The 26,771-nt window shown below is 40.6% G+C and overlaps 2 protein-coding genes across 3 annotated transcripts in view; both read left to right on the top strand.

Annotated features, from left to right (window-relative positions):
- The window catches only part of LOC119726641 (general transcription factor 3C polypeptide 1-like), a 37,096-nt gene extending 27,242 nt beyond the window's left edge, over window positions 1-9,854 (top strand). The window contains exons 23-29 of one of the 2 annotated variants that reach the window (XM_038198397.1): window positions 2,035-2,172; window positions 3,044-3,124; window positions 4,217-5,352; window positions 6,819-7,008; window positions 7,690-8,261; window positions 8,631-8,823; window positions 9,495-9,854. In XM_038198397.1, coding sequence (XP_038054325.1) covers window positions 2,035-2,172; window positions 3,044-3,124; window positions 4,217-5,352; window positions 6,819-7,008; window positions 7,690-8,261; window positions 8,631-8,823; window positions 9,495-9,668 — 2,484 coding nt within the window. In that variant the 3' untranslated portion in view covers window positions 9,669-9,854. Of the gene's footprint in view, window positions 1-2,034; window positions 2,174-3,043; window positions 3,125-4,216; window positions 5,353-6,818; window positions 7,009-7,689; window positions 8,262-8,630; window positions 8,824-9,494 lie in introns of both variants that reach the window. The other variant, XM_038198398.1, reaches the window with a different exon arrangement.
- Window positions 9,855-16,802: 6,948 nt separating this feature from the next.
- LOC119726640 (inactive selenide, water dikinase-like protein) lies at window positions 16,803-25,346 on the top strand. The gene is made up of 7 exons (XM_038198396.1): window positions 16,803-17,200; window positions 18,182-18,285; window positions 19,141-19,290; window positions 21,070-21,182; window positions 22,366-22,556; window positions 23,206-23,415; window positions 23,940-25,346. The coding sequence occupies exons 1-7, from the start codon at window positions 17,005-17,007 to the stop codon at window positions 24,104-24,106; spliced, it is 1,131 nt and encodes a 376-aa protein (XP_038054324.1). The 5' UTR covers window positions 16,803-17,004; the 3' UTR covers window positions 24,107-25,346.
- The last annotated feature ends 1,425 nt before the right edge of the window (window positions 25,347-26,771 follow it).

The raw sequence follows: 26,771 nt of genomic DNA, 5'->3' as shown, positions 1-26,771 counted from the left end.
AGGCATCTAACAGCCATAATAAATTTACCCCTAAAAGTAAACAAGAAATTCTTTTAGAAAAATCCCAGAGTCCGTAACGTAAATGAACCAAGGTTTTCAAAACGTTTTAATGTAATGTTGGGGTTCATGACAAGTTTTCTACAACACCGCCACGTGCTGTGAGCAGCATACTGCATGCAAGGCGATTCCCTATAACCACGTGCATTCGACACGATTGATTCGACACGATTGAACAGGCGATGGAAAACTTTGGGGGGAATTGGCTTCGCTGTATCAGTGTAATGTACCGCTTCTTGTGCGACCCTGTGCGAGCAGTACGTCCTCAAAATAAGTACATGAAAACGGAAAATACAAAGGCCCACACAGAAAAAAGAAATCAAGTTCTTTGCATGAGATTGCAGAGGTCTTCTACATCGATGTTGGCATGCCATTTTCGCGATGTCAATAGCCGATCCAGTAAGCCCCTCCCACTGCGCACGTGGGCAAATTAACACGTGCTCCTCTCCAATGCCACGCTGCATTTTCCTATGCTGCACACATGTACATGTAACACCAACGCGCGGGGAAACTTGCCAGGATCGCATCGGGGAAAAACAGCGGCGGTTTTCTTTTGAAAGTAGGGATTGTAAGTAGGACAACAACAAACAAAAATACGGACAGCGGAAACGTTACTACTCATGCTAGAAGTTTGATATGAAAAGGTGTCAGGAAGTGTTTTGTGAAGACATGAAAGACAAAATGTCTTGTTTATCTTGTCGGAAGAATCAGCGATTGGTGTTGCAGTCCGGCGTTAAAAAAATGGGTTGGCTTTACTGCAAGCACTCCCAAAGCAAAAGTAATATATGTATGGCATTATTGCTTGGCATATATACAAGCTACTTTTATGGGGGTTTTTGGCAGCAACTTGAAACTTAACTTTGAGAATACACTTTTGTTGTAAAAAAAAAGGAGTTTTTTCCACCTTTTTATTTCATTGCATATCACCACCGAATATTCTTATTCGAAAATAAATATTCGAATATTCGTTTATCGATCGAATAACCGAATATCCGAATATTCGGCACAGCCCTAGTACCCATAGGGGAAGGGTTCTAACTCAAGATTGATTTCTCCCTCCACTATATATCATTAATCATAGTTCAAACTTTGGTCACAACTATTTTTAAACCATGAGTTCCATGCACGAATAAAAGACAACTTTTTTTTTACCACTCTCGAGAGCCCAGTGGGAAGGACACACTGTGCGCGCGTACTGGTTTGTGCGTATACTGCTAATAAGTACATACGACTAATTTTATTTTGAAAGTGCACAAAGCCGTAGTGTCAGGTATTGCATTCGAATATCATTTCCAGTGGTCTCCCCCGACTCATCCTTTCTTATGGTTTAGGGGGTACTTGTGCACAGAGCCTACAGTTTAACGATATAGTCCATCATTTGTAATTTGTGCATTTTGTTCGTTTGAAGCAACAAAAGTGTTCAAAATCTAATAAAGGATACTGAACAACTAACCTGATGAAGTTTCAGCTCAGCTTCAGCTGTATATTCCGAGAAAAACAGCATTCTAGGATCTCAATTTCAAATCAAAAGTTGCTGAATCATGTTTTGAATTGTTTTGAATTGCAGCTATACGCGATGTCGCGCACTGATCCGATGAATTATAGCAACTGCGCGCGCCTGTGCGTCGTGCCAATGCTTGCGCGCGCTGCGCCGAATAACAAAACGAATTACAAATTTAAATTTTCCTACGGTGCGTCTTAAGACGCACCGTTGGAAAGGCCTTCTTTCGTTGATTACTTCATAATGATAGCTTGCCAGAAAGATTAATTTCACAGGGAGTTTAGTCCACTTACTATCTTTCAACCAAGTATGTTTTTCAACAATAATACACCAGTTACTTTTTCGGATGACTGCAAATGATGGACTATAGCTTTAACGATAGTCTACCTAGGTGGACCATAGCGTGACTTCACCTCATGTGCAAAGCTGACACGTGCAAGGTCCCACGGTTACCATTGTGAACTTTTTTTCCTCAGAAACCCAAACGAAGGATCATGCCGTGCGTGCCCATGTCGTATCAACTCTCCATGGGTTACATCAGGCATTTCAAGGCAAGGATGCCGCATGAACTTCCAGACGAAGCGGCCAGATGCCAGGAGAAATTACTGGAATCAGGTAAGGAAAAAGTGAAGTTTGTTCTGAGCCAAAATCACTCCATCAGGGCCGGTGTTTATCTCCAGTTTGCGTGGCATGAAATGACTGAGAATATTCCTATTGCCCCTGAATGTGATGTCAATCCTCGCAGGTTTCTCCCCAGCTAATGCTGGTACTCATTTATACTCCTGGGTGGAGAGAGGCAAGTGAGAGTAAAGTGGCTTGCCCAAGGACACAATGCATGCCAAGCAGTAAGATTTGAACCCCTGACCTTCTGATCATGAGTCGCAAACCCTAATAACCACTAGACCACTCTCCCAGGTGAGGTGTATGGCATAATGATTATTTAGTTACTCAATTAATCAATAGCTGTATCGAATATATTTGGTTACAGTTTTTATTCCATATATCGGAACCACTTTATGATAATGAAGGCTTCATTTCAGAAGACGTAAAAATGTGCACCAAAAATGATAGGAGCAAAAAAACAAAAACAAAAAAACCTAGCATTCCATGGGTTACCCTCTTCCTTAACCCGTTCGCGCCAGGATTATTTTGACTTTGACCGGACCCAGGCGTGGGATTTTTTTTTTTCACGAACCTCGAGACAGGAACCTGCGAAATGGTTTCAGGCCGTCATCTAGCCCACCCTGACATTTCTGGCTCGGCTTTGCTGCGAGCGGGTCGCAAACACAAATTTCCAGCCTCGCTCGTTGCGTGTTTATCCATCATCCATTCTGAATACCGCAAAACGTTTGCGTGTATACACGTCACCCGACGTCAACTGCCTAAGAAAGTTGGACTAATACTTAAGATTCACTTGCTAATGTATGCTAATGCCTGGTTCTAAAGTTGTTTTGTTGTATTGTTGTCATTTTCTTAAACGTTTTCGCTCCAGAAGAAGATGTCACCTTTCCCCAAGTCAGCTGTGGTGCGTGCTCGTGTCAGATATTCCTTCTCTCAACAGACCAGGTGAAAAAAGTGATTTTTGTGACATATAAAGGCAATGTTCCTGTCCTTTCTCAAGTCCACAAATAGTCTGAAATAAAAAGTTTAATGGTAAGCACCAAGCCACACAGCTGACACATGCAGTTGTGTTTAACTATACTCTCGAAGACAATGCTTTGTGTTTCCCTTTGTCCCTGTAAATGTAACACTCTCCCATAGACTAAGCACATAACCGTACGATAGAGGACCGTTTTCAACAAAAGACCCGAGGACTGAAAGGATTTGTTAGTCTCTCTTTGTGTGTCGGTCCTCGGGGGTTATGTAGAACACTACAGACATCACAAGTCCTCACAAATCCATCACAAGTCCTCTAGTCTCAAGTCAAATTTCAAGCAGTGAAAATGAACTGTGTCAACAGTAGTCCTATGTATATCTCCTGTTGCTTCTGATCGGGCTTGTGATGGACTTGTGATGGACTTGACTACAAAGCAGAATGCAAGGAATGTACAATTTGTCCAAAAATACATGTACTTTGATTTCTGTCTGAGTTCTCATATAAATACTCAGACACGTTCAGATTACTTTTAAGTACACATTTTCAATTCCCACCCATGATCAAAAGTCCAGCTTCTCCGACCACATTGTCTAGTTTTTCAGACTGAAATCATACCACGGTACAACACCTTATGCTTTAGTATACATGTCAAACTCTGAAAAAAAGACTCAAGTACAACTCAAAATAGACTTGTCCATCTTTTATCTGTTACTCTTATTCGTTTTCCTTTTTATACCTCATTGACAAATTGTGCTGCTTGGAATTACAGTAGAATCAGCCTAAATCACGAAAAACAGGTTTTCTAGTGATCAATTGGGAAGAAATTGCAATCTTCACAGAAACGTTGGTCAGATTTTCATCAAAGTAATATTTTTTCACAGAGGCCGTAATTTTCTTCAGTTGCTGATTATGTGCAGCGTGCTGTGTGTTGACTTGAGGCAAATCATTCAGGACATCCATTTTTTTTATACCAATGCAAATTTGGATATTTCTAAGTTCCAATAAAGTACACTCTTAATATTGATGCAGATTTTAACACTGACACGATTTTTCCACTTTAGTTGAACTGCAAAATCGTCATCCCTAAGAAAGTGATCGTCTTGGATAGTAACCTCATAGACCAGGAGTTCCTGAAGCAGAGTGGACTTCTGAAGAAGAGTGGGGACTTCTCGGACTCGGACAGCGACACCGACGAGGACTCAGAGGAGGATGAAAACGATGAGGAGCAGAGTGATCAAAATGAGGGGAGAGACACCCAGATAGATGGGGTGGGGATGGAGGACAGTGAGACACAGGGGATAGGGGTCATAGACAGGGTGAGGAATGTCACCGGAGTCAGATTTGATGAGGATAATGATGATGAGAAGACAACAGGACAGGCTGAAGCGATGGAAGATCAACAAGCCTTGGACTCTTCGATAAGTGTTGTCGAGGATGATGCAAATGACCGCAGCGTCATGGATCAGCTGAACGAACTGGCCGAGGGTCTTGTGAGCATTGAGTCCCAGTTTTCCGATGCAATAGAATGTCCATCAGTTCAGCAGTCTGTTATAGACATGGACCATAGCTACTTGGCTAGCACGTCAACGGTGGTTGATCACGACCAACCAACTGTGAATGGCTCAGGAGATAGAGGGGAAACTTCACTTCCAAAGTCTGAAGGGACAGTGACTGGTTATGGGGACGGTTCCGGAGACGCCAGCCAAGAAGTGTGGACTGCTGATCCAAGATTTAGTCTAATAGATGAGGTCCTTTATGGGGTCGGCAGCTCTAAGCGGCAGGAGACTGCCAGCCCAAGTCAGGCCCACCTCAAGCCCCAGCCCCGCAACGCCACCATGAAGTGCCTCTCGTACGACCAGGTCTCCTTCACCAAGTGGCTGATCCTCCGGGGCCACTACGCGCCGGGGGTCTGCGGCAAGAAGATCTCAACTCTCCAAGAGAACATCGCCTTTAACGCCTTCATCATCAAGCTCTCACTCAACGAATCTAGTCCCGGGGTCCCTTGCCAATCCCGTCCAGAGTTCCAGCCCTGTGCTAGTCTTCTGGAATACCTCCTCAGGCCTTGCAAGAAATTTGTGTATTTGGAGCCTGTCTGGAAGCCGACGGAACTTGGCCAAGAAGCTTCCTATCTTGAAGAGTTGTGTCAAGGAAAGGTGTTTGAACAGCAAGGAGACAGCACCCAGGAGCTAACACAGAGGTAGTAACCTTGTACACTTTTTCCCCTTGCTTTTTGTTTTATTCGGGTAAAAATAAAACTGATGATTCCTTTAAAAAAATGCACATTGAAAAGCCAGAAGGAAAAGGAAATTCTGAATACGATAAGGACATTTTATGTTTAAAATTTGGCGTGATAACCCTGGATTAAAAATTCCTGGGAAATCTGAGGAATCAAAGAGGGACTGAAAAATCAAATCTACTTATCGGCCTGTCAAACTCATTAATTCCATCCCCTAACAAAGCCTTCGACAACAACTCTTGATATTTGTCAGTCGTTGTGGACAAGTGAGGCCACAGCTGCATAGCATGTTAACCCATTAATACCTGAATCACATTGTATAATTTTAAGCACCTGTTCCTAATTTACTGTAATTATTCCCTGATGGCAGTAGCGTAAACAGGTGCAGAGTGGCAGATTGTAAAGGGATGGAGATTTGAAAAGCAAAATTGGAATGGTAATAGAAGCAAAATCAGGACGGTGAAAATGGACAACAGAACAAAAACTGTACTTTGCTACTAAATACTTTCTATTGATTGCCATTTTTCACGAGTCCCTTTTTTCATGAGGGCCCTTTTCACAAGTGTCTTTGTTTACGTCTTGTAAATGTCATGCTGCCTTGAAGAGCGCCACCTATTGTCCAAAGGTCCGGTTTGATCAGTGCCCCCATCGGAAGAAGGTGTCTAACCCCCCACCCCCCCATCCCCCCCAAAAAACCTGGTTATGTGCTTGCCTGATGGATCCATAAGCCGTGCAGTGCTCGGATGGTTTAGGGTGGTTCAGAGAGTAACAGGCAAGCCAGTTGTTGGCGGTACATGGACGATTGAGTCAACATGTTATCCAGTAGACTAGACATTGTTTAATTATATAATATTGGATGGCTTTGAGATGGATACAAGAATATATTGCACGAGTTATGACAATATTATAGCGAGTGCAATATATTCTTGTATCCACTGAAAAAAGCCATCCAATATTATTATTATTATTTATATCAGGCTGACTTGATCCGCAAGAAATACAATCAAGACACTGTCTTCATTTCATCTTTTTCATCAAACTATTTGAAGCTACTGTAATTGTTGACAACAGTACGCGTATACCTGGCCTTCTTTGCGCTGCATGAGCGCAGCGTGTTCCGTGTTCGACAGTCCGCGTGTGCTACGCTCTGATGAGTGGTTAAAAACTGTGACTTTCTGGACTCTTGATCGTGCGGGAACCAGCGAAAATGCCCGGATGACTGCAATAACAATATTATTGCAGTGAACCAGGTACCGTAATATTGCAGTCATCCAGGTACTTTTTATGAAAGCATGCAACACGCTGATTTACTTTTACCGCTGGAAGCCTGATATAAATAATAATGTGATATGACTTCATAATTATTATTATTCCATTGATATCTTCTTTATTTTTTTTTTTTATTTTTTTGGTACGTGAATCTGTAGGTTCACTGGGATAGGCCTCGATGCTGCTACAACTACTGCACTCATCCAAATCTATGAGAAGATTAAAGAAGCCGGATTTCTTGGCGTGACCGTGCCGGAAGTGAAGAGGATTGTGGGAAGGGTGGAGGCAGCCAGCACTGTCAAGCTTTCTCTGGAGAAATATATCAATCTGTTGCTCGACCAGGAAATGGTATGTTGCAGGCCAAAGAATGGCTGCAAAACGTTTAGCTGGTCAAGCTAAAATGAACATGTTATTGAATAATTAAAGAAATATCACAATTCAGCAAAGACCTCTTGTTTATTTATTCACTTTCCCTCTTTCGCAAGGACAGGTTTTTAGAATAAAACATGTGACTCATTACTAGCAAGAATGTTTATGTTAACTCCTTTCCTGCTTGGTGAGGAAAACTGCTTCATGAAACATACTGTCAGTATTTTGAGCACATGATGCTTCATGAATAATTTACCCTTTGCAAGGAAATCGTGTTAAATGACTCAGAGATGATATGTGATGCGATCAAGCTGTATGAGTCGTTTGTCTGGAACTTTCATTTGGAGATACAGGCCAAAATAGGGCCACTTCATTACATCACTTCATCACAGCTCTTGGTGTTCCGACTTTCATAATTTTTGAACGAAAGATGGTATCAGCATGCGGTTTTCAAAGCAGTAATGCTGAGATTGTTCCTTTGTTTAAGTCTGTAAAAAAAAATTGACCAGGGTCGACAAATGACTCATTTAGCTTGATTGCATTACATATGGTGGTTATTGACTAACACTCTTTTGCGAGTATGACATGCTTAACTCTATTTGGTGAAGGCAACTCAATTTGGTGAAGGCAAAGTACTAAATCAGTGTCATCTGTTTTCAGATAGTGGAAGTGGGTTCCAACGACCTCCGCATTGTCGCTACAAAACACGCCTCACTGTGGATGATCCATTCGCACAGACTAGTAATCCCTGCCAAATCTGCTGATTCAGACCCTCTTGCCAAGAGACCGTGTCTAGACAGGCTGTCAGATACCTGCTTAGATCTACCTTCGAGGAATGAACTAGTGGAGGGAGAGAGTAGCAACACTGAAATTGTTGACCTAACAGGAGAGCCCCTAGTGCCACAACTCCAAAGCGAATATTCAGTTGAGAAGATCTCAATGTCTGAACCAGGACAGAGGCTGAGTCCCCTGCCTGGGTCAGGTCAAGTGCTCGAGGTCACTCCAGAAGATGACCCCCTTGCTGAAGGGTCAGGGGGCAAAGGTCACCAGGAGGTCACTGTCGTAGGTTCCCCTGAAGATGCAGCCGAAGAGGTCTTGGAGATTGGCGAGGCGACGGACACGATGAGAGAATCCAGTGATGGTGGAGAGGCATCCTTGGCCGACAGAAGCTCATCAACTGATTCTGATCACGGTAGAGCAGTCAAGAGGAAGTTTGCCACGGTCATTGATGGGTAAGGAGAAAAACCTAAGTTTTCAAAAGATTTTGAGACTCTGGAGACATGTTTGTGTATGTTGAGTATTAAAAAAAGAAAGCCATGAAGATTGATTAATTTTACTTTTCAATTATACTGAATAGTTATGGTTGAGATAATTGCCCTTAACTGATTCTTACAGGCAATGTTTGCTCAGTTCTGCCCTAGAGCTTGCTAGGAAAAAATCACAGATTGGTTGGTTGAGACACGAACCCGCGACCTGTCTTGCTTACTAGTTCTGACATCTAAACCCCCCAACCACTGTGCTAATGTGCAGTATCCTGCTATATCCGAATGTACATCCTCTACCCTATTTACAATTCAATTTCTCTCCCCTTTCAATGTCAGTGTCTACGAGCCAGTTGATTTTGTCCCGCGTCCCTGGTGCAAGGTGAACGGCAAGGTGAATCGGCCTGAGCTGTGCAAGATGATCAGGGGCATCGCTCTTAAAATCCTAGCCGAGCCGGGCATCAAGGAGTCGCAGATAGTCCATCACCTCCGGATCATCTTCAGGAAGGTTGACTCGCTCAAGCTTCTTCAGGTTGGTCTCTCTCTCTCTCTCTCTCTCTCTGTTTTTACTATTTTGTTGAATGACAAGATTGAAAATTTCATTTTTTTTCTTCTGAATACTTTGGAAAGTTAAGGGCATCATAGGAAGGCTTTAACGTGACCACATAACGTCTAAACCTATTTTGTTCTCTTAGGGCTTAAGTTTGCTGAGACCCAATGCTACTCACTATATCCTGTTTATTTTTTATTATCATAATATGTTTTGGGGATGGGGGTGGGAGGAGGTAGTGGCGTGATTGTGGGGAGGGGGCTCTAGGCCTGTTTGCGCCTTTTTTTGGAATTATGACCAAACCAACTGTGTTGCTCAAGAATATGGGACCCCCAACATGTCCTAATACCAATTCAACCCAAGTTGCTGTACTGGGAGCCAGACCAATAATCCTTGAAAATTTTCGAATTTCCTTTTTCCGGAAATAACAGAATTGCAGTATTGGAAATCTTGGTTAATTGCTTAAGGCCTTTGGTCTGTGTGCTTTGTATCCACGTCTCAACCTTCCCAACCTGCCCCCTTGAAAAAATCTTGAAATTCAAAACCTCAACCCCTCTCTTTGCAAAATCCTAGCTTTGCAACTCATTACCTTTCTAAATGTGAGATTTTTTTATGAATATACATTTCCATTGCAATTTTTTTTCATCTTGTAGATAATGTCAGATCTGGGCCTGATCACCAGGCACTGTGTCACCCTTCCTAAACCAAGCTTGTTTGGCAGGACGAAGTCAAGGTCCCAGCCCACAGTCTACTACTACCATCCCAGCATCAACTGTCTGACAATAATGGGAGCCCTGTTTGATGAACATCAGGACACTCAGGACTGAAAAGAAACTTCAGGAACAATGAAACCGGCCTCAAGATTTATTAATTAACAGAGTTATTTTCTTCAGACTTAAAGGCATATAAGATCATTTGCTTTTCATGCGTTTTGTTCTTTTCAAATAATAACACCACGCAAAATCTGAAGAATGTTCAAAACCTGACCTGTTGAGTTTCAGCTCAGTGAATATTACACTTTTCGAAAGAACAGTTGAAAACCAAGCACGACCTTCTGATCAAATTCTTGATTTCTTTTAAATGACAGCAAGCCAGACGGAATTTCACGGGGTCTTTAATTAGTACCAGTATGATCGTTTGTCCAAGTAAGCTTTGTGATAATTCAGTAGGTTACTTTTTGGATAAATGCAAATGATTCTACGGTGCCTTTAAGTGCTCAACTTTTAAGTATACATTTATGCCCAGGTACACTACACCCTTTTAATTCACTCCAGTATTTGCCCAGAGTGACTTCCCATTTTGGGTACTGCCCTCCAATGGGCTGGGTGCGCCAACAAAAGAGGGCGTGTATTTTACTACTTTTGAGAAACCTGTGGACAGGACACACAGCGTGTGCGTAATGTACTATGCTAGTTTGCGCACAAAGTATGCACAACTTTCTGAATGTGCCAAATCTATAGCCACAGCTTTTTCGCGTGAGCGTCAGGCTTCGGCGCGAGAATACATTCAAATTTAACTTGCGCTGGTCTCCCAGACTAATCCCCCCGCCCCCAATAATTTTGGATCATTCGAAATACACAGTGGATGGACCGGGAACCAGTCTAGGTCTCCCCCAACTCTCCTTTTCTGGCCGTTGAAGGGGTACTTGTGCACAGAGCTCATTCCCTGCTACAATGTCAATTCTTGTGTTCGGAACTCACTGACAATAAACAGACCAACGTAAACAAGTCTGCAGTGAGCTCCCCAAAGCCTCCAAATAAATGCCAGCAGACAGGCACTCTAGTGGCATTTTTATGAACTCGAACCTAACTTGGCTGGTGAGTCAAAGCATTCTCCGAAATAGTTCAGCTGGATGACACCAAGGAGCAAAGATTGAAATTCGGGTATTAAAATGAACTAATGTGTAAGCATTTTCTCAAGTGTTTCACTGCTTTTGGGGACCATGCTGCATTTTTAATTTATTTAAAATTATCATTTCATAATCAACAAAATAAGAGGGCCTAATTACATTTCAGGACCTAGCGGGACATTTCCTTTGCAGGTCTGCAAAGGATAGCCCCTGTCATTTGGTTGATTTAACTATTTCAGGTCAGTCCAGTGCAACAGTTTTATTCATTTTAAATTATCATATTGTTATAATGTTGTGGTTTTCCTTATAGAAACATTGTGTGTTCCATGTTTGAACATGCAGAAACCATTGGAACCTTCCGAGTGTTCCGAGTTTGAAATTGCTTCCCTTTTTGCCTTCTCATTTAGTTGTGATTCAGTTGGTATTTTCTGCCATCAGCAACTCAAGATTTGGGAATTATGAATAATTTTCATATAAACCACAAAGGAGAACTGACTAGGTGCATTATAATAAAAAATTTTTTACAAAGAAATTGACTGAAGCGGGGTTTGAACAGCCTCAGGATTGTCGTTCCGTTGCTCAACCGGAACAGCAGTTCAGAGGTCCCAGGTTCAAACCCTGCTTAAGTCAATTTTTTTTCAGTTTTTAATGAATACTGTTAAAATAAATCAACATAGTTATGCAAAGCATTTTTTTACTGTTAATTTGTGAGGAACAAATTTCTACTTTTTTTTGTTATGGCACAGCTTCTGCAATTGTAGTTTTAACAAGTGTTAGTGTTAAATGTCTTAAAACAACATGATTCTTAAAACTGCAGGAATCTACTAAATGGTCATCACCTTCATTTCTTTTTAAACCAAAAAAAGCATACACTTTTTGAAAGTACAAATGTGAACCAAAACTTTGAAATGTCGTCATATATCTTGATTTTTTTACCCACAAGAAAGAACTGTACGATTTTGTTTGGTGGTCTTTTCTTTTTTATATTTTCGTGTAAAGGGATCTGCAGATCACTTGTGTATTGTAAAGGGAGCTTATCCAATTTTTAATAAAATAGAAACCAAACTATTATCATTTTTTGTCACTGATTTTGATGTGTTGTTGTTTATTTGAAGCGTTTATTCCTCCCCCATTCCTTCCCCTTCACCCCTGCTGGTGCACATAGTGTTTGCAACATGCATATCTCGAAACTGTAAGATCTTGAAAACCTGAACCAAAAACAAGAAGTACATATCAGATGCGGATCCAGGGATTTTTGCTGAAATGTAGAGGTTTTTTTTTACTCCGTATACTTGGCCCCAGTAAAATCTAAAAAAAAAAATGGGGAGTACCATCTTTTAATGGGAGCGCTAGCGCTGTTCAAGTACAACGATCGTGCACAAGTACTCTTGCATAATAGTGCAACTCCTTACCCCCGCAAATACCCCTTACTCCTCTGTGTCCAAGTGTTGCGGACAGGAGGACATACAGGTAATTATTATTACTACAATTGTCTTCTTTTTTTAATTTTGGTGTCCGCAAAAGTTCTGTTTGGACCAACAACAACAACACCCCCCCCCCCCCATCCGTGCCTTATGTGACCTTCTTGTGGACATGTAGAATAAAGGGTCAAATTCGTATATATTGTAAATTGGATTAATTATTATATCATAGGCCTAAAACCATTTTAGAAATATCTACTGGCTGTTTACACCTGAATGGCGTAAATCCCCCCCCCCCCTTCCCCTCCCTAGCTCCCCCTCCCCCACCTTTTGATCATGGAGTGGACATTTTGCACCTCTAAAATGTAAATATGGAGCCACTCATTTATAATAAATTACAGTAAAGTGCAATCTGCAAGGAAATAATGTGAAGTGGGCAAACGTGAATCCTCCCTTCCAAGTTCCAGCGCATCCACAAATTAGTGTGCTCTTTCAGAAAGCACATAGTGACACAGTGGACAAAAGCACAATTTTTTTCACCAAAGCATCTCCATGGTATACCTTTTCGAAAAAAAGACGGACGCAAAAAATTGGATGATGGGAAGGGCATGTATGACGTCATTATGACGTCATCAGCTAATTATTACATGAAAAAAATATATACATGTATTGATAATAATCTTCAGAACTACAAGCATTACAACAACAAATTTGGCTAAAATCATGGATTTGGGGTAGTCACATTGACACTTTGTTTTAACATGCAAACAGTATGTGGTATTGTGAGATGTTGTTTTTAAGTTCGAGAGAAAAGCTCAAATTCTATGCCAAAAGAGTTTTTGTAATTGATTATTAGTATCATAAATATGTTTAAACTTGTTCCAAAGATAAGCGGGAAAGTGAGGCATCTTATAGCGAGCTACATTAGTAACAAAAATGCTAAGGATCGTTACATGGTATTTAAAAGCTCCATTTTTTCACCAAAGCTTTGCCAATGTGTTACGATCAAAAGTAGGGTAGGATGCAAAAAATCGGATGACAGGAAGGGTACTTTATGACGTGATAATGACGTCACAATATACTACCGAGCTCGTACAGTAATTAATTGTAGAAAATAAGGTCGTGAAGCGTTGTGATGAGATTCCAAGTAATTAATTTGACATTTTGAGGGTCAGGGAATTGAAAAGTGATATAATCAGTGACATTTAAGTAACAATAAGCTGATTTGCTGTTGCAGTGACGTCACTATTTTTCAAATTTTCTTGAAAAATCTAAGCATTTTTGATTTTGGAAAAAAGTGCTACAATGACGGAATTTGTCACGCAGAAAACAAATTGTGTGAAATTGTGCGGCTCCTTGAATTTGGTCTTTACCACATCCATTTGTTTTGACCATTTACTATAGCTGGAAGACGTAACATTCTTATATGTGTTGTATATTACGGGTAATGAGGTATGGGTTAGGAGCCAGACAGAAAGGAACGTGGTAACCTGAAATAGATTAACAGAGTGGCCGGAAATGGTGATGGTACGTCCTTTAACAATGTATTACAAACGGGGGCCGCCCGATAGTCCGAAGGTCCAATAGTCCGAAGGTTCTTTAGTCCGAAGGTTCGATAGTTTAAATGCACAAAATGTCCATAAAAGGGGGTTCGTTAGTCCGAAAATGAAATAAGGTTCGTTAATCCGAACATTTGATGCAATAGTCCGAAGGTTCATTAATCCGAAGGTTCATTAGTCTGAAGGTTTATTTATCCGAAGGTTCGATAGTCCGAATTTACTAGGTTAATCAGTCCGAAGGTTCAATAGTCCGAAATGAAAATAACAAGCCCGCGGGAACGGGGGGTGCTGTGGGTGCTGCAGCACCCCAAACTTTTTGGATTGGGGTGCTGAAATATGCTTCAGCACCCCCTACTACCGGGCAAAAATGTGTTCCAGCGAGCAGCGTTCTACGACGTTGAAATTGCGCCGCTACGCTATACATAATGCTTGCTCTACAAATATCTCCTTCGTTTTGTTCGTTTCTAGTTTTGCCGCGGCTAAGCGCGGCGCTTCGAGCGTCTAGCACAAAGTAACACTGTAAAATATCAGGAGGAGGTATTTTCTAAATCTTCAGGCAGTGCAGAATCGATATTTCTCTCAATGTATCTAAAATCATGACATGTCTATGATATTTCCGCCATGATGGAAGCTTTGACCCGAAAAAAATAACCTCGGCCATGACAATGGTGGCAAAGTTGATTATGCTTGCCACATTTTTTTTTCATTCGATCTTTCAATAGGGGCAAAGTTCATACCTTTCCCCTGAAGGTTGTTCTTTTCATTTAAAACTTTCATTGACGTTGCTAGCATTCTGTACTCAACATTAACAAATAGCAAGGTTCACACACATCCCAACCTAATAGGAGTGGGACGGGCTTCCATTGAAACTAGTTCCAGTGTTGTTTCGTTTTAATAAAAAAGCTATTCATGTGTTACCCCCTGCAAGTTTTTTCCTCATAAAAACTCAGTAGACCGATAAATCCTTGCCTAGCCCTAAACTTGCCACCTACCGATCATAAACATAAAGATGCATTTGGTCTGTTAGTCTTTTATATTTGCCATTCCCTGTAACAAACAAATAACACTGCAAATATATCAAGAGCTACATCGTTTAGGCCTATGTGAATATTTTTATGAACAGAAATTCACCCGCTTCCAGTGGAACCATTTTGTTTTAACTTGAACCAAAAAACATCCTTTCGGGTTTTATAAGTTTAAGTATATACTTCAGTTTATTTAATCACAGTGCATCCAGAATCCAACATTTTCAGGGGCCTTAAAGCAGGCCCCTGGCCCTGTGGCCCCACGCCGTAAGGGCTCGGAAAATAAATCAAACATACACGACGGAATTTACTAAATGTAAGAAAGCAGCCTAGCACCAATAATATTTACATGCGATGTCATGCATAATGATACAATTCTTTTTCCAGAATTAAATGGAACAACGAATGGAGATAAAAATACAGGGTTTTCGACTTTTCAGTACAGTAGAAACGTTATAAGAGCAACAGTATATTCTAAACAAAAAAGTGAAATAAATTGTCTTTATAATCTCAAAAAAACGTTTGCTAAAAAAGTCATATGAAAGTGGCCAGGAATCGCCTCATATTGCACCACAGAGCATCCATATTGCAAAAACTCTTTTGGCATAGAATTTGAGCCTTTCTCTGTGACTTAAAAACTTCATCTCACAATACTACATACTGTTTGCGTGTTAAAACAAGGTGTCAAAGTGACTACCCAAAATCCATGATTTTAGCCGGAAAAAAAAACAGGTCTTTTGACCAAAAAGGTTTGTTTGACCCACAAAATCACCCTCAACTATATTCCATCCCAATGACATACCACTCAAATGAAAGATCTTTTTGTCCCCTTTAATTTGATACCAAATTTGTTGTTGAGATGCTTGCAGTTCTGAAGATTATTATTAATTTATATTTTTTCATGTAATAATTAGCTGATGACGTCATAATGACGTCATACATGCCCTTTCCATCATCCAATTTTTTTGCGTCCGTCTTTTTTTTCGAAAAGGTATACCATGGAGATGCTTTGGTGAAAAAATGGTGCTTTTGTCCACTGTGTAACGATCCTTAGCATTTTTGTTAATACTAATGTACCTCACTAACAGCCCTGACGTACGTACGCACCTGCGCCTTGTTCATTAGAGACTCCCTAGCTATATGAAGAAAAGTAACAATTTGTATTCTCTGTAAATATTATTATAATCCGGAGATGCGGAATAGATAAATTACTAGTATTTCCTCAATTGTAACATCAATCAAAGTAGACACAGTATTATTTTGTAATGTTAATAAAACGACTGTGCGTGGAATGAAGTAGTGGCTCATATTCCTACAGCGGACCTAGCCATTCTCAAAATTTCGACTTTGTTTTCAGCTTTGGCTTCACCTCACGCCTTCACAATAACAGAAACATTTACTCTCCAAATACCGTATGGAAATATCCTACTTATATAAACATACATTTTCCTAGGAGGATTGTAAAACTACAATGAGACGAAGTACCAAAGTCTCGGGGACTGAAATCTCTGGAGCCGAATCGGTTACGTGGCCAAGGTTTGAAAACCCTCAGATCGCAGACTGTTCCATGCTATATGGTTAAGGCAATTACTTAAAGGGAGAATTGCAATCACATAAAAAAATAACTTCTAAAGTATGCAAATTCTGCTTAATAGGGTGAATTTATGCAATTGCTGCTGATTTATTGCAACTTCGTCCCCGCTAACAGTTAATAACATTGCTATAAGGGAAAAAACCTCAACACTCGAGGTAGCTCAGCTAGCATCTCGAGATTGTACCTGCATCCAGGCACTAGCTCGTATTTTGGGGGTTCATAAAAACAGACACGACCTAATCTTTTGGTACGCGGTGGCGCGAACGTGGTAAGACTCCCTAAGTGCAATCAATTTGTCATTTAACTCCCCAGCTTACTAATAGTTTGCGAGCATTTGAATAACCAAAATTGTGTTTGTGTCATTAACTATTTGGTGTTTCTTGAATTAAAGAGACAGAAATTACGAATATTTATTTTATTTTCACAACATATGCAGGAGAAGGAAGTTATAGGGCCGAATATGATTTCAGGTATCCCCAATTTATCTGAAATGTACGAACGTGCCCGACGAATGATGCATTGTGGGATATTACACCCGGTACATTGCCAACTAGGGATAATTTTCCCTCACCTTAGCGTGGCAATTTGTGTGTGAAATTCCCGCGAAAATCACCTCAAAGACCACATTTTATTGAAACACCGAAACCATTTACTGTAGTTTTGACTACCTGGAATCATCTCTTGTTGAAACTTTTCAAAGAAATCAGGAAAAACCATGGGATCTCCACGTTCACCGTTCGACCCAGTCGCAAACGGGTTGGACAAAGATTTCCAATTAACCAGATATTCGGACCTGAAAGATTTTGGGGCGAAAGTCCCCCAAGATGAGCTGCTACAACTCCTTCAAACAGTCAAGGATCCCGAGGAAGAAAAGACGGCCGAAGAGATTATGCTTCAACAGCCAAATTACGGTGAGTAGTGAGCCAAATTACAGTGAATAGTGCGACGAGGAGATCGTTAAAATTTTGTCTTTTGGGGGTTTGAGAAACCTCGAAAGTTTTCTGCACGGCCATATTGTCACGATTGTGCGTAGCTGAGGAGTCACGTTCTACCACGGAAGGCGCGTGTCGTGAAACACAGGCAAGTAGCGCACGCGCGCGCTTTGATAACCTGTTGCGAATTTCACGATTGGCGGCACTTTTCTAATCTAATGAAGTAATTGTTTTATTGTTTGAATAATTGTTTTAAGTTATAACATAAAGTCCAGTCAAAGGTTATAATCGTACTTATCATTAAGTTACAAAAAGAATTTCAAGATATTTAGAAAGTTGACATTTTTTTAGTTTTAACTTTTTAAAATCATTGACATTGTTTGTTTAGGCCTCAGAATCTCAGAATCTCAGAAAGATGACTGGATATCGCCGCTAGGCATCATCATCCAGTTTGACTTCACGCCGGTGCCGTGCAAGCGTGAAATTAAGGTTGTGATGAAAGATGTTTTCCTAGGGCTGTCTTAAATTGGGATCGATGCCTAGGCCAGGGGTCTAATTAAAACACCTGACCGAGCCTGAAAAGTTAAACATTTTACATAATTAAAAGTTTGGGAATTTTTTGGTGAATTTTTGTATGTATTTTTATTTTTTGTTATTAAATGTTAAAGAATGTTGTATCCAGACGCCACTTCTTTGGTCGTGTACAAAGTCTATCTTGATTCGAGTGCATTTTCAAAGTCTTTTCTAAAATTAAAAAGTGGAAATGATTCTCAATCCCAGATTCAATTCATATCTTTTCAACATTATTGCAATTTCGGACCTGCATTGAGATAATATAGCATTGTATGATGAAAAAAGTGGCGTCAGGAAACAGGATGCAATGTTGTTGTTTTTTTTTGAATTTTTTTTTAGGTGTTCATTGATTTTAATTTGTTTTTATTCATCCATGATGTACTACAGGTATTGGCAGTGACTGCAGTGTTGTCCCATTGCAACATGGAGGACTTTTCCTGGTTGAGACGACTGACTTCTCCTACCCAGTTGTGGATGACCCATATATTATGGTGAGAGATTCCCCAAAGGAACCACGTGTTCATTTTCCCTAATTGTAATATTTTACGACCTCAACTTACATTTCCGACCCTTCCCCTGACTCCCCCCCCCCCTCCCTCCCCCCCCCCCAAATATAAAAATATAAAAAAAAAATTGAGGGGCTAAAACTATGAAATGAGACTTTGAAATATGATACTTCAATATTAACAAATTCGAAGTGGCTATCGTTATGGCAGCCGTTGTTTAGCGCCCTCTACGATATACTTTTTTGATACGCACGCAGGTATATCATTATTGTTTCCCCACATTTTAGCGAGCAGTGCGTCAGCCCAGTCGATAGATGGTAGGATTTTGCACCGCGAGGTTGCGGGTTCACATCTCAGTCATGTCAGTTTTGCACTCGAATTTTTTTCCTTTTCTAACCTGAGGCTTTGGAGGATTTTTTTTTTAAAGGGAAATAAAGTCTGAATTTCATAACGTTCAAATTCACTTTTTTTCTTCTAATCTTATATTTTCTTCTCATGTTTTCATAAAAGTTGCAGTCTACCGTAACGATAGAAAATGGGAAATGCATTACGGCTGCCGTAACGATAGCCACTGCGTAACAAATTATATCATTATTTAACTAAAATAAGTTGATCAATCAAACAGTGTTATTAGTGGTACCTAGTGCAAAGATCTTACCCCTTTTGTTGGTCCGGAAAGTATGAATATTTGGGTTGTGAGAAAGCTGGGATGCAATTTCAAATTTGTTTTGCCTGACAGTATGTCCATATGTTGGTTGTTCAGGTTTTTTAAGGAAAGAAAGAAAACCCAAAAGAATGTTAAAAATTAAAGAAAACAACTTTCTTTCTTTTTTCTTTTAGGGCCAAATTGCATGTGCCGATGTGCTGAGTGACCTTTACGCAATGGGGATCATGGAGTGTGATAACATGCTGATGCTGCTGGCTGTGCCTCAGACATTCAGCGACAAAGAGCGAGAGGTCGTCATACCACTCATGATGCAGGGCTTCAAGGTATTATCTCTGAACAGTTCTGCTAATGAATGCCTTGTCTTGGGCCAAGCCTGAATTTAGACTCTATTCCCCTCGTGCAGCTAATCCCAACACAGTGTGGTTAAGCTGCCTTGGAGATAGAGGACACTATCATCAAGATGAATCGAATCCAAGCTTGGAAACTTTGTCGCGCCGACTCGAAGAAATTCTTCGCATACCTTGTGTACAGGGTATAATGGTCAGAGTTGTAACGAGTCACTTATCTTTGTGATTTGAGGGGAGTCGAGTCGTTTTAAAGAAGTGACTCGAGTCGTGTCAAGCTATTTTAAAGAAGTGACTCTCAAGTGACTTGAGTCGCGTCGAGTCATTTTAAAGAAGTGACTAGAGTCGAGTTGAGTCATTAGGTCAAGAAGGTCGAGTCCAGTACTGTCCAGTCAATATTTAGCTCCAGTCAATTTGAGTCACGAATATTTGAACACTATATACCAACATTTATAAAAGGAGGGCTTATAAAAGGGGGGCTTTATAAGAAATTGCCCAAAGCCAATGAAGAAACAACAAATTGGAAAAGGTGTTTAAAATCCGGTTCCTGGATAGTATTTTGTGCGTTCTAGAACCATGAGGTCAGAGTCTGTTTGTTCATGACAAGCAGCTGTTGTACTGTACTGTATTTGCAACATTATGAGCACATAAATTTTGCACCGTAAGTCATTGCAATTACTTTTCCCAAAGTTTTACTTTTATTTTTGGGACTCGAGTCTTATTAGCCTTCGCTCGAGTCGAGTCGAGTCTTCTGATGAGGGACTCGAGTCAAGTTGAGTCATTTGTTCGCAGTGACTCGAGTCGAGTCATTTGTTCGCAGTGACTCAAGTCGAGTCAAATCATTTGCCCTTAGGGACTCGAGTCGAGTCGAGTTACCAAAAATTGAGACTCGAGTCGGACTCGAGTCGAGTCATTGACTCGAGTCATTACAACTTTGGTAATGGTGTGCATTTCCGGGTAGTACTGGCACCAGGTACCCTTTTGAAGTAAAACACGGGTACCCATAAAAGAAACCCAACCCCAAAATTCAAATCCTGTTTTTACGGGGAAAACTGCGCGTTAAAATGCACATAAACGTGAAACCCCACAAATGGCATTCAAAACCTTTTTCATTGGTTGAAAAGTTACTCAAGTAAATTTGTAAAGTTTGATATGGGTACCTGATTCCATAATCTGGAAACGTTTCCTGACAACACACACCTAGTAGGGTATACATGCAAGGTATGCTTGGAATTTCTTTAGTTGGAGTGACACCATCCCTGAGACTGGACTTGATGCATCTTGTGATAGTGCCTGCTGTTGCCTTGGCCATTTGGCCACACATGCAAGGAATCTGGATCCGTTGCAATAGGAGAACTGAACAAAAACCAAATGCAATCTTGGACTTAGGTTATGCCTAATCCTAACTTTACAAGGGCACTTCAAAGTCCAGCAGGATGTTTTGGAAGACTCTGCCGGATTTCAAAAAGTACAAAACAAACCTGGCCACTATTGCTCTAATTGTACTTGATGCCCTTGTAAAGTTTTCAGGTACTAATATTGTGCCATCGGTTTCCTGTGTAAAGTTGAGGTTTTATTAAAGAGAATCCGGGAAATTCAATGGCATACACGCCTGGGGAATCATTGTTGATGGATGTCCATAGTGCTCTAACATTGGAATCCGACTCTTACCACATTTTTTTGGTTTAGTTTGTTGATGCAGTTTACTTTAAAAAAAAAAATATGCAAAATTTATTATTGTCCTTGAAAACTTGTCAGGATATTGCGACTGTGGCTGGTAGCAAGATCCGAGGAGGACAAACTGTGCTCAATCCATGGTGCACTATCGGTGGGATAGCCACTAGTGTGTGTACACTAGACAAGATTGTATGGTGAGTTGCCGATTTGACTATAATTGACCCTATAGTCTCTATATATGGTAAATATAGCACATCATTCATTCATTAGGGGGATCTTTTCTGGATTCACTTACAACACAATTACTTGGTAATGTTCATTCAGTTGTGAAATTATTCAGTTGGAAATAATAATAAAAAATAACAATAATAATAATAATAATTGCCTCAGGGAGCCATTCCCATAGGGTTGTGAACAAAATTTTTCAACCTGTAATGACCCCTAAACCCCTTTTTTCCTAATCTTACTCCCACAAATTTTGGTCTATTTATATTTTGGACCACGAGCAATCGATCTAGCCTATTAGTGACGGTAAAATTTTGCCTCTAAATAGGAGTTGTGACATGAGGGAGACACTGAAATGTCTCCTTAATGTCCGGTGTCTCCCTAAGGTATAACTTATGATGAAAAATGTCTCCTTAAGGGTACATTAACAGGAATAATGATAATACAGTGTACATGTTATCTTCAAGCAAACTTGTATCCTCGATCCTGATTAGTCGATCCATGGCAACAACAGTGTCATATGAGGCTGTATTGCACGATCGATTTTGCACCCTGCGTATTGCGCTATTCCAAGATGCGAGCGACATTCCAGCTGCATGCGCTAAACTGCTGAACGGTTCGTGTAAAGTGTGCTAGTTCCAACTGTACTGCGCGTCAAGTTTGTTATCACGCGCGCTCGTGGAACACAGAAAATGTAGTGCCTCTGTGTCCCACATACGAATAGGCATTCGGCACCGTGGTATGTGGGACACAGACACACTACATTATTCCGTGTTCCACTCGCCCTCGCAGGATAACTAATAATATGCATTTATTAAGGTCTTTTTAAAACGATCAAAGCGTGTTATACAACATTAAAAAGTCCTATGCAAAAATTAACACATTGAAATATCCCACATACGTCTTCAAAGACTTGAAAAGATAAAGGCAGTTTAAGAAATTTATTAAAAGAATAAAAACCAAAATTCATTAAACCAAACCAGTTTGTTAAATGCTATGGGTTGAATTCTCAGAGTCTGAAGCTACTTATTTCCATGGCAGTATTAACCTTGAAGACAATGCATCACCTCCTGAGTACTCAATTAACATATTCAAGCGTTCTAAAAATGACCCCAAATTGTATTCTCAATTAAACTGGGATTTTCTTTCCAGCCCCGACAACGCCGTTCCCGGTGACGTCCTAGTTTTGACCAAACCGCTCGGTACCATGATCGCATTGACAGCCAGAAAGTGGCTGACTGTTCCAGACAAGAAGAAGAAGTTGAACGCTCTCCTTACAGCTGAGGAATTAGAGCGAGGATACCAAGAGGCCGTCTTCAACATGTGTAAACTCAACAGTGACGGTAAGTATGTCAAGAGGTCTGAAGATAAAAAGCAACATTTTTATTTTTTTTGTCCCCCACCACCCTCTTCTTTTCTACAGCTTTGCAATTGTACTATCATGGGTTCAGGACTTTTCCGATCATAGGATACAAGTCTGTCCTACCCTTCAAAAACTTTTCTAACGTAGGCCCAACGAGACAATTTTTTACCCAGCAGTGTGTTTTGTCTCACTTGGGGCTAAGGGATCACGACTTCCCATGCCTGAAGACTTGTCCTTTACTGTTGCCAGAAATTATCTTACAATAAGTCTGGACACATTGTATCCTCCTCGGTTAAGGATTTGTCCTACCTGGAGGATGAGGCTTTTCTTACGGTAGGCCTAAGACTTGTCCCTCCATGGGTACCAGACTTCTCCCACCCTCAGTCTAGCACTTGTCCAACTTCTTGAATTCAGGAGCTAGCCCCTGTTTGTTCCAACCAGAACCTAGGTCTTCTCCCATCCTTGTTCCAGGATCTTTTCCATTCTAGGTCCAGAACTTGTCCAACTTTTAAGGACTTGTCCGACCTGGAACCGGTGACATCTCCCATCCATGGTCCAGGACTACAGGGCAGGCAGTGTTCTCTGCTCAGATGCTTACTCTCTGTTTTTCTTCCGACATTACCATTTAGCTGCCAGTATGATGGCCACCTACAATGCTCACGGTGCCACCGATGTCTCGGGCTTTGGCATCCTGGGTCACGCCGAGGCGTTAGTCAGGTCTCAGAAGGAGGAGGTTAGCTTTGCCATTCACAACCTACCCATCATTGCCAAGATGCAGCATGTCGCTAAAGGATTCATCGACTTCAAACTCTTTCAAGGACGCTCCCCGGAAGTATCAGGTAGCTTCATCCCTCACTCATCCATTTTTTTAGTTAAAAAGATATATTAAATGACAAGGTGAGCATGGTAAAGCTGGTCCCAGAGAGCAAAGTACTCTATTTCAATGGTTCAGTGGAAGTCTTTTCATACAGACTTCAGTAGCCCATTCATTGGCGATAACAGGGTAATCCTATACAATAGCACTGCCTGGCTCACAGGTGGCATTGAGTCAGTAAGTCAGTCAGTAAAATTGCTTCAATCACAAGTATGCAAAGTTTACATCTCTTGATATACTTTTTCAGGAAATTAAATCCTTTTTGGGTTGCTATTCCTTTTCATTTTAGTTTGACCATTTCATTTTACCAGTCTGATATATTTTAGGTCAATTTATTTTTGTGTATACATAATTGTAATTCAGAAGTCAGTCATATGCAGCATATGTCCAAGTTTTGAGTTTGTGTCTATTTATCAAACAAGGAAGCAATTGTAAACACACCCCCTTTTAATTATAAGACGATTTTGGATAATTTTTTCTTGAACACAGGGGGTCTTTTGATCGCATTCCCAAGAGAACAAGCTGCCAGCTACTGCAAGGAGATCGACAAAATGGGCTCCAGTGCCTGGATTATCGGAATCGTGGAAAAGGGCAACCGAACGGCCAAGGTCATCGACAAACCAAGGGTCATTGAGGTCACAACGAAAATCATGTAGCTCCCCACCGGCATTCCTCTGGCATCGAGCAGATCAAGCCTCAAGATTGCTGTCTATGTACATAGTTGAGATCGACATAGGTCGATTCATTAAGCCCAGCCGAAGATACCTTGACCATTCACAGCCGCGATTAATGTCTGACACACGAGGACTAAAAGTGTAGCATTTGCACAGGTACACATGACATGTGTGGCTGGAACTTGCAGTTTGGCATTGAAGGGGCACACCTGTTGTTGCAAACGTGCGCAGTTGGTAAGGCTTAATGGGTCGGACTAGTGATAGGACAAGATTGTTTATCAAAAGATCATACCGTGTACAGTGGCAATAATGGTCAAGTGACCAAAATTCCAGGGGCCATTTTGTTGGTCTGCCAAGCTGAAAATTTGGTTCAACAAAGTTTTGGACTCTGTGCAGAAACAGTAGAGGGCGCTTTGTGACCACTTTTGAAAGCCCATGTGGGGTGGGCGGGGGGGGGGGGCACATCACGTGCACATGGTACGAAGTATGCATGACTACAATACAGTAAAACGCTGCTTTAATGAGCATCACTATAACAAACATTTTGCTATAATAAACATTCCCTTTGGCTCCCGAAATATTAAAGTCTAATATAATGCACAGTCACTGTAACAGACACTTTTAATGGAGCCCATCATGTTCGTTACAGTGGCGTTCTACTGTACTACCCTCTCAATTTTTTTAAGCTATTCCGTATGTAGAAAAGAAACAACTTGTTTTGTGTTCATCTGCTTGTCCATAGCAATCAGACGAGGACAAGATTTTTAAATGAATAGCAACTCTTCAGAGCAAATCGGGAAACGTTTAAATTGATGTGGCGGAAAATGCTGACAGTCTTATGCAAATTGTAAATTTTAATCATTTCGTATCGAATCTTTAGCTTTGTTTCTTCACTTTCTTTGGGGTCTTTTTGGGTGTTTTTTCTTTATAAGGAGGGGGGGGGATGGATAAAAGTTTTTCTTAAATCAAGTTACCACAAGTTATCTATAGACAAATCCGTGCTCATAATCACTGTACACTCATGAGGCTCCCTTCAATAGAGAAACTATTGTGCACACTATTGTACAAAGCAACTGCCTCGTGACATTATCTGAACAATAGTTAGTACAATGCTTTCGCCATTGAAGGGGGCCTTCGTGATAGAATTGATAGCGTGCCCGGATTGGTTTATATGTCCCAGTCTTGTCTCGAGTCATGTGACAAGCTAAATATAGATTAAGGCCACACAAAAAAAAGGTTCCGGTTTCTGGTCTGCGCGCGCGTCGCCGTAGCCATGTGCGTCGGCAAAATTTTTTTTTTTTAATTCAGTGTAAGATGATGTCTCAAAACCGCCAAACTCACTGGTTTGACTGGAATCCTGCTGCTGCACAATCTTAACGCGTTTTTAGATGGGGTTATGATCGAGTATAAGCTTTATGTGGCCTCTCTGGGCTCCCATACATTTTGCACTAAATTAAGTCGGGCACCATTGCAGTCATCAGCTGACATTTGAAGAAAAAACAAGGCTGTGTCGCCGCACCACTTTGGGGGCAAGCTCCATACCAGAAACCAGAGACTTTTTTTTTTGGCCTAAGCTAGTATTAAACTGTTTTGTGTACAGCTGAATGATTTTGATGCCAAGTACATGTATTATACATGTGATGTCTGAACCCCTTTGTATTATATTCTTCTCATATGCAAATTAGCTTATGTATTCATGCACCATTACCCAGGTTGTTTCTGCCAATCGGATAGATGTCGTGCGATGTATCATTGGAAAGCTCATATCTAATGTAATGCTATAAAATTATCAATTCAATTTGAAAATCTATTTTTCAAGGTGCAACACCCAAAAAGCATATACATGTATACACCAACTTTAAAACCAAATGTCCATGTTTCCTTACGAAAGTTTTTAACTAAATCCCTCATTGAAATAAAAACAAAAGTATCCAGTATACCTGTGATTTCTGTTCTTTAGCTTCTTCTTTTTTCATAACACAACTTTTGTCATAGCCACTCAAGCTTGAAAAAAATTGCTTGTTTATTGCATGCTTAAAATGTAGATTTTTTTTTTCTTGTAAAGCTCATTTTCCTATTACGTTCATGATTACATTTCATGTAAACATAACCATGTCAAATATGTCTACAGATTTTGACAAACTATCCATCATTTTTATATCATGTACAAAATAATGTGTCCATTAATTTTTTGGCTTGTTTTATAGCTGGTTCAAATAGGCATGCTGCAGTTAACTAGTTGATTGGGCATTGGTGGATTTTCCATCAATTCTTCATTTGCTTTTGTTTCAAACCATTTGTGTAATATCCTCAGCTGTTTTAATGTTACTATAGTTGAAATAAAATTCCCTGCGCTTTCTCATTATTGTTGTTTGGGCATTATCTTTTGAATTTTTTTTTTCTCAAAAATATAAGTGAGATATTTCAATCAGCACCATAAACCTAACACCCTAATAATTATGTTACATTGAAATGTCAAAACCCTTTATTAGCAAGTGACCCCACGATCATTAAGTCCCTCCGCCCCCGCCCCCGCCCCGACCCACCCCACCCCACCCCACCCCACCCCATCCCTACCCCATCCAACACGGCCCTTTAGCAGAACAATAAATTGATCCCAGTACCTCTTGGGAATAATTGGGTGGTT

This window comes from Patiria miniata, unplaced genomic scaffold (assembly GCF_015706575.1).
Source record: "Patiria miniata isolate m_02_andy unplaced genomic scaffold, ASM1570657v1 HiC_scaffold_2, whole genome shotgun sequence".
NCBI classification, from domain to species: domain Eukaryota; kingdom Metazoa; phylum Echinodermata; class Asteroidea; order Valvatida; family Asterinidae; genus Patiria; species Patiria miniata.
Note: the sequence above shows the minus strand (reverse complement) of the source record. Positions and strands in the feature narration are given on the sequence as shown.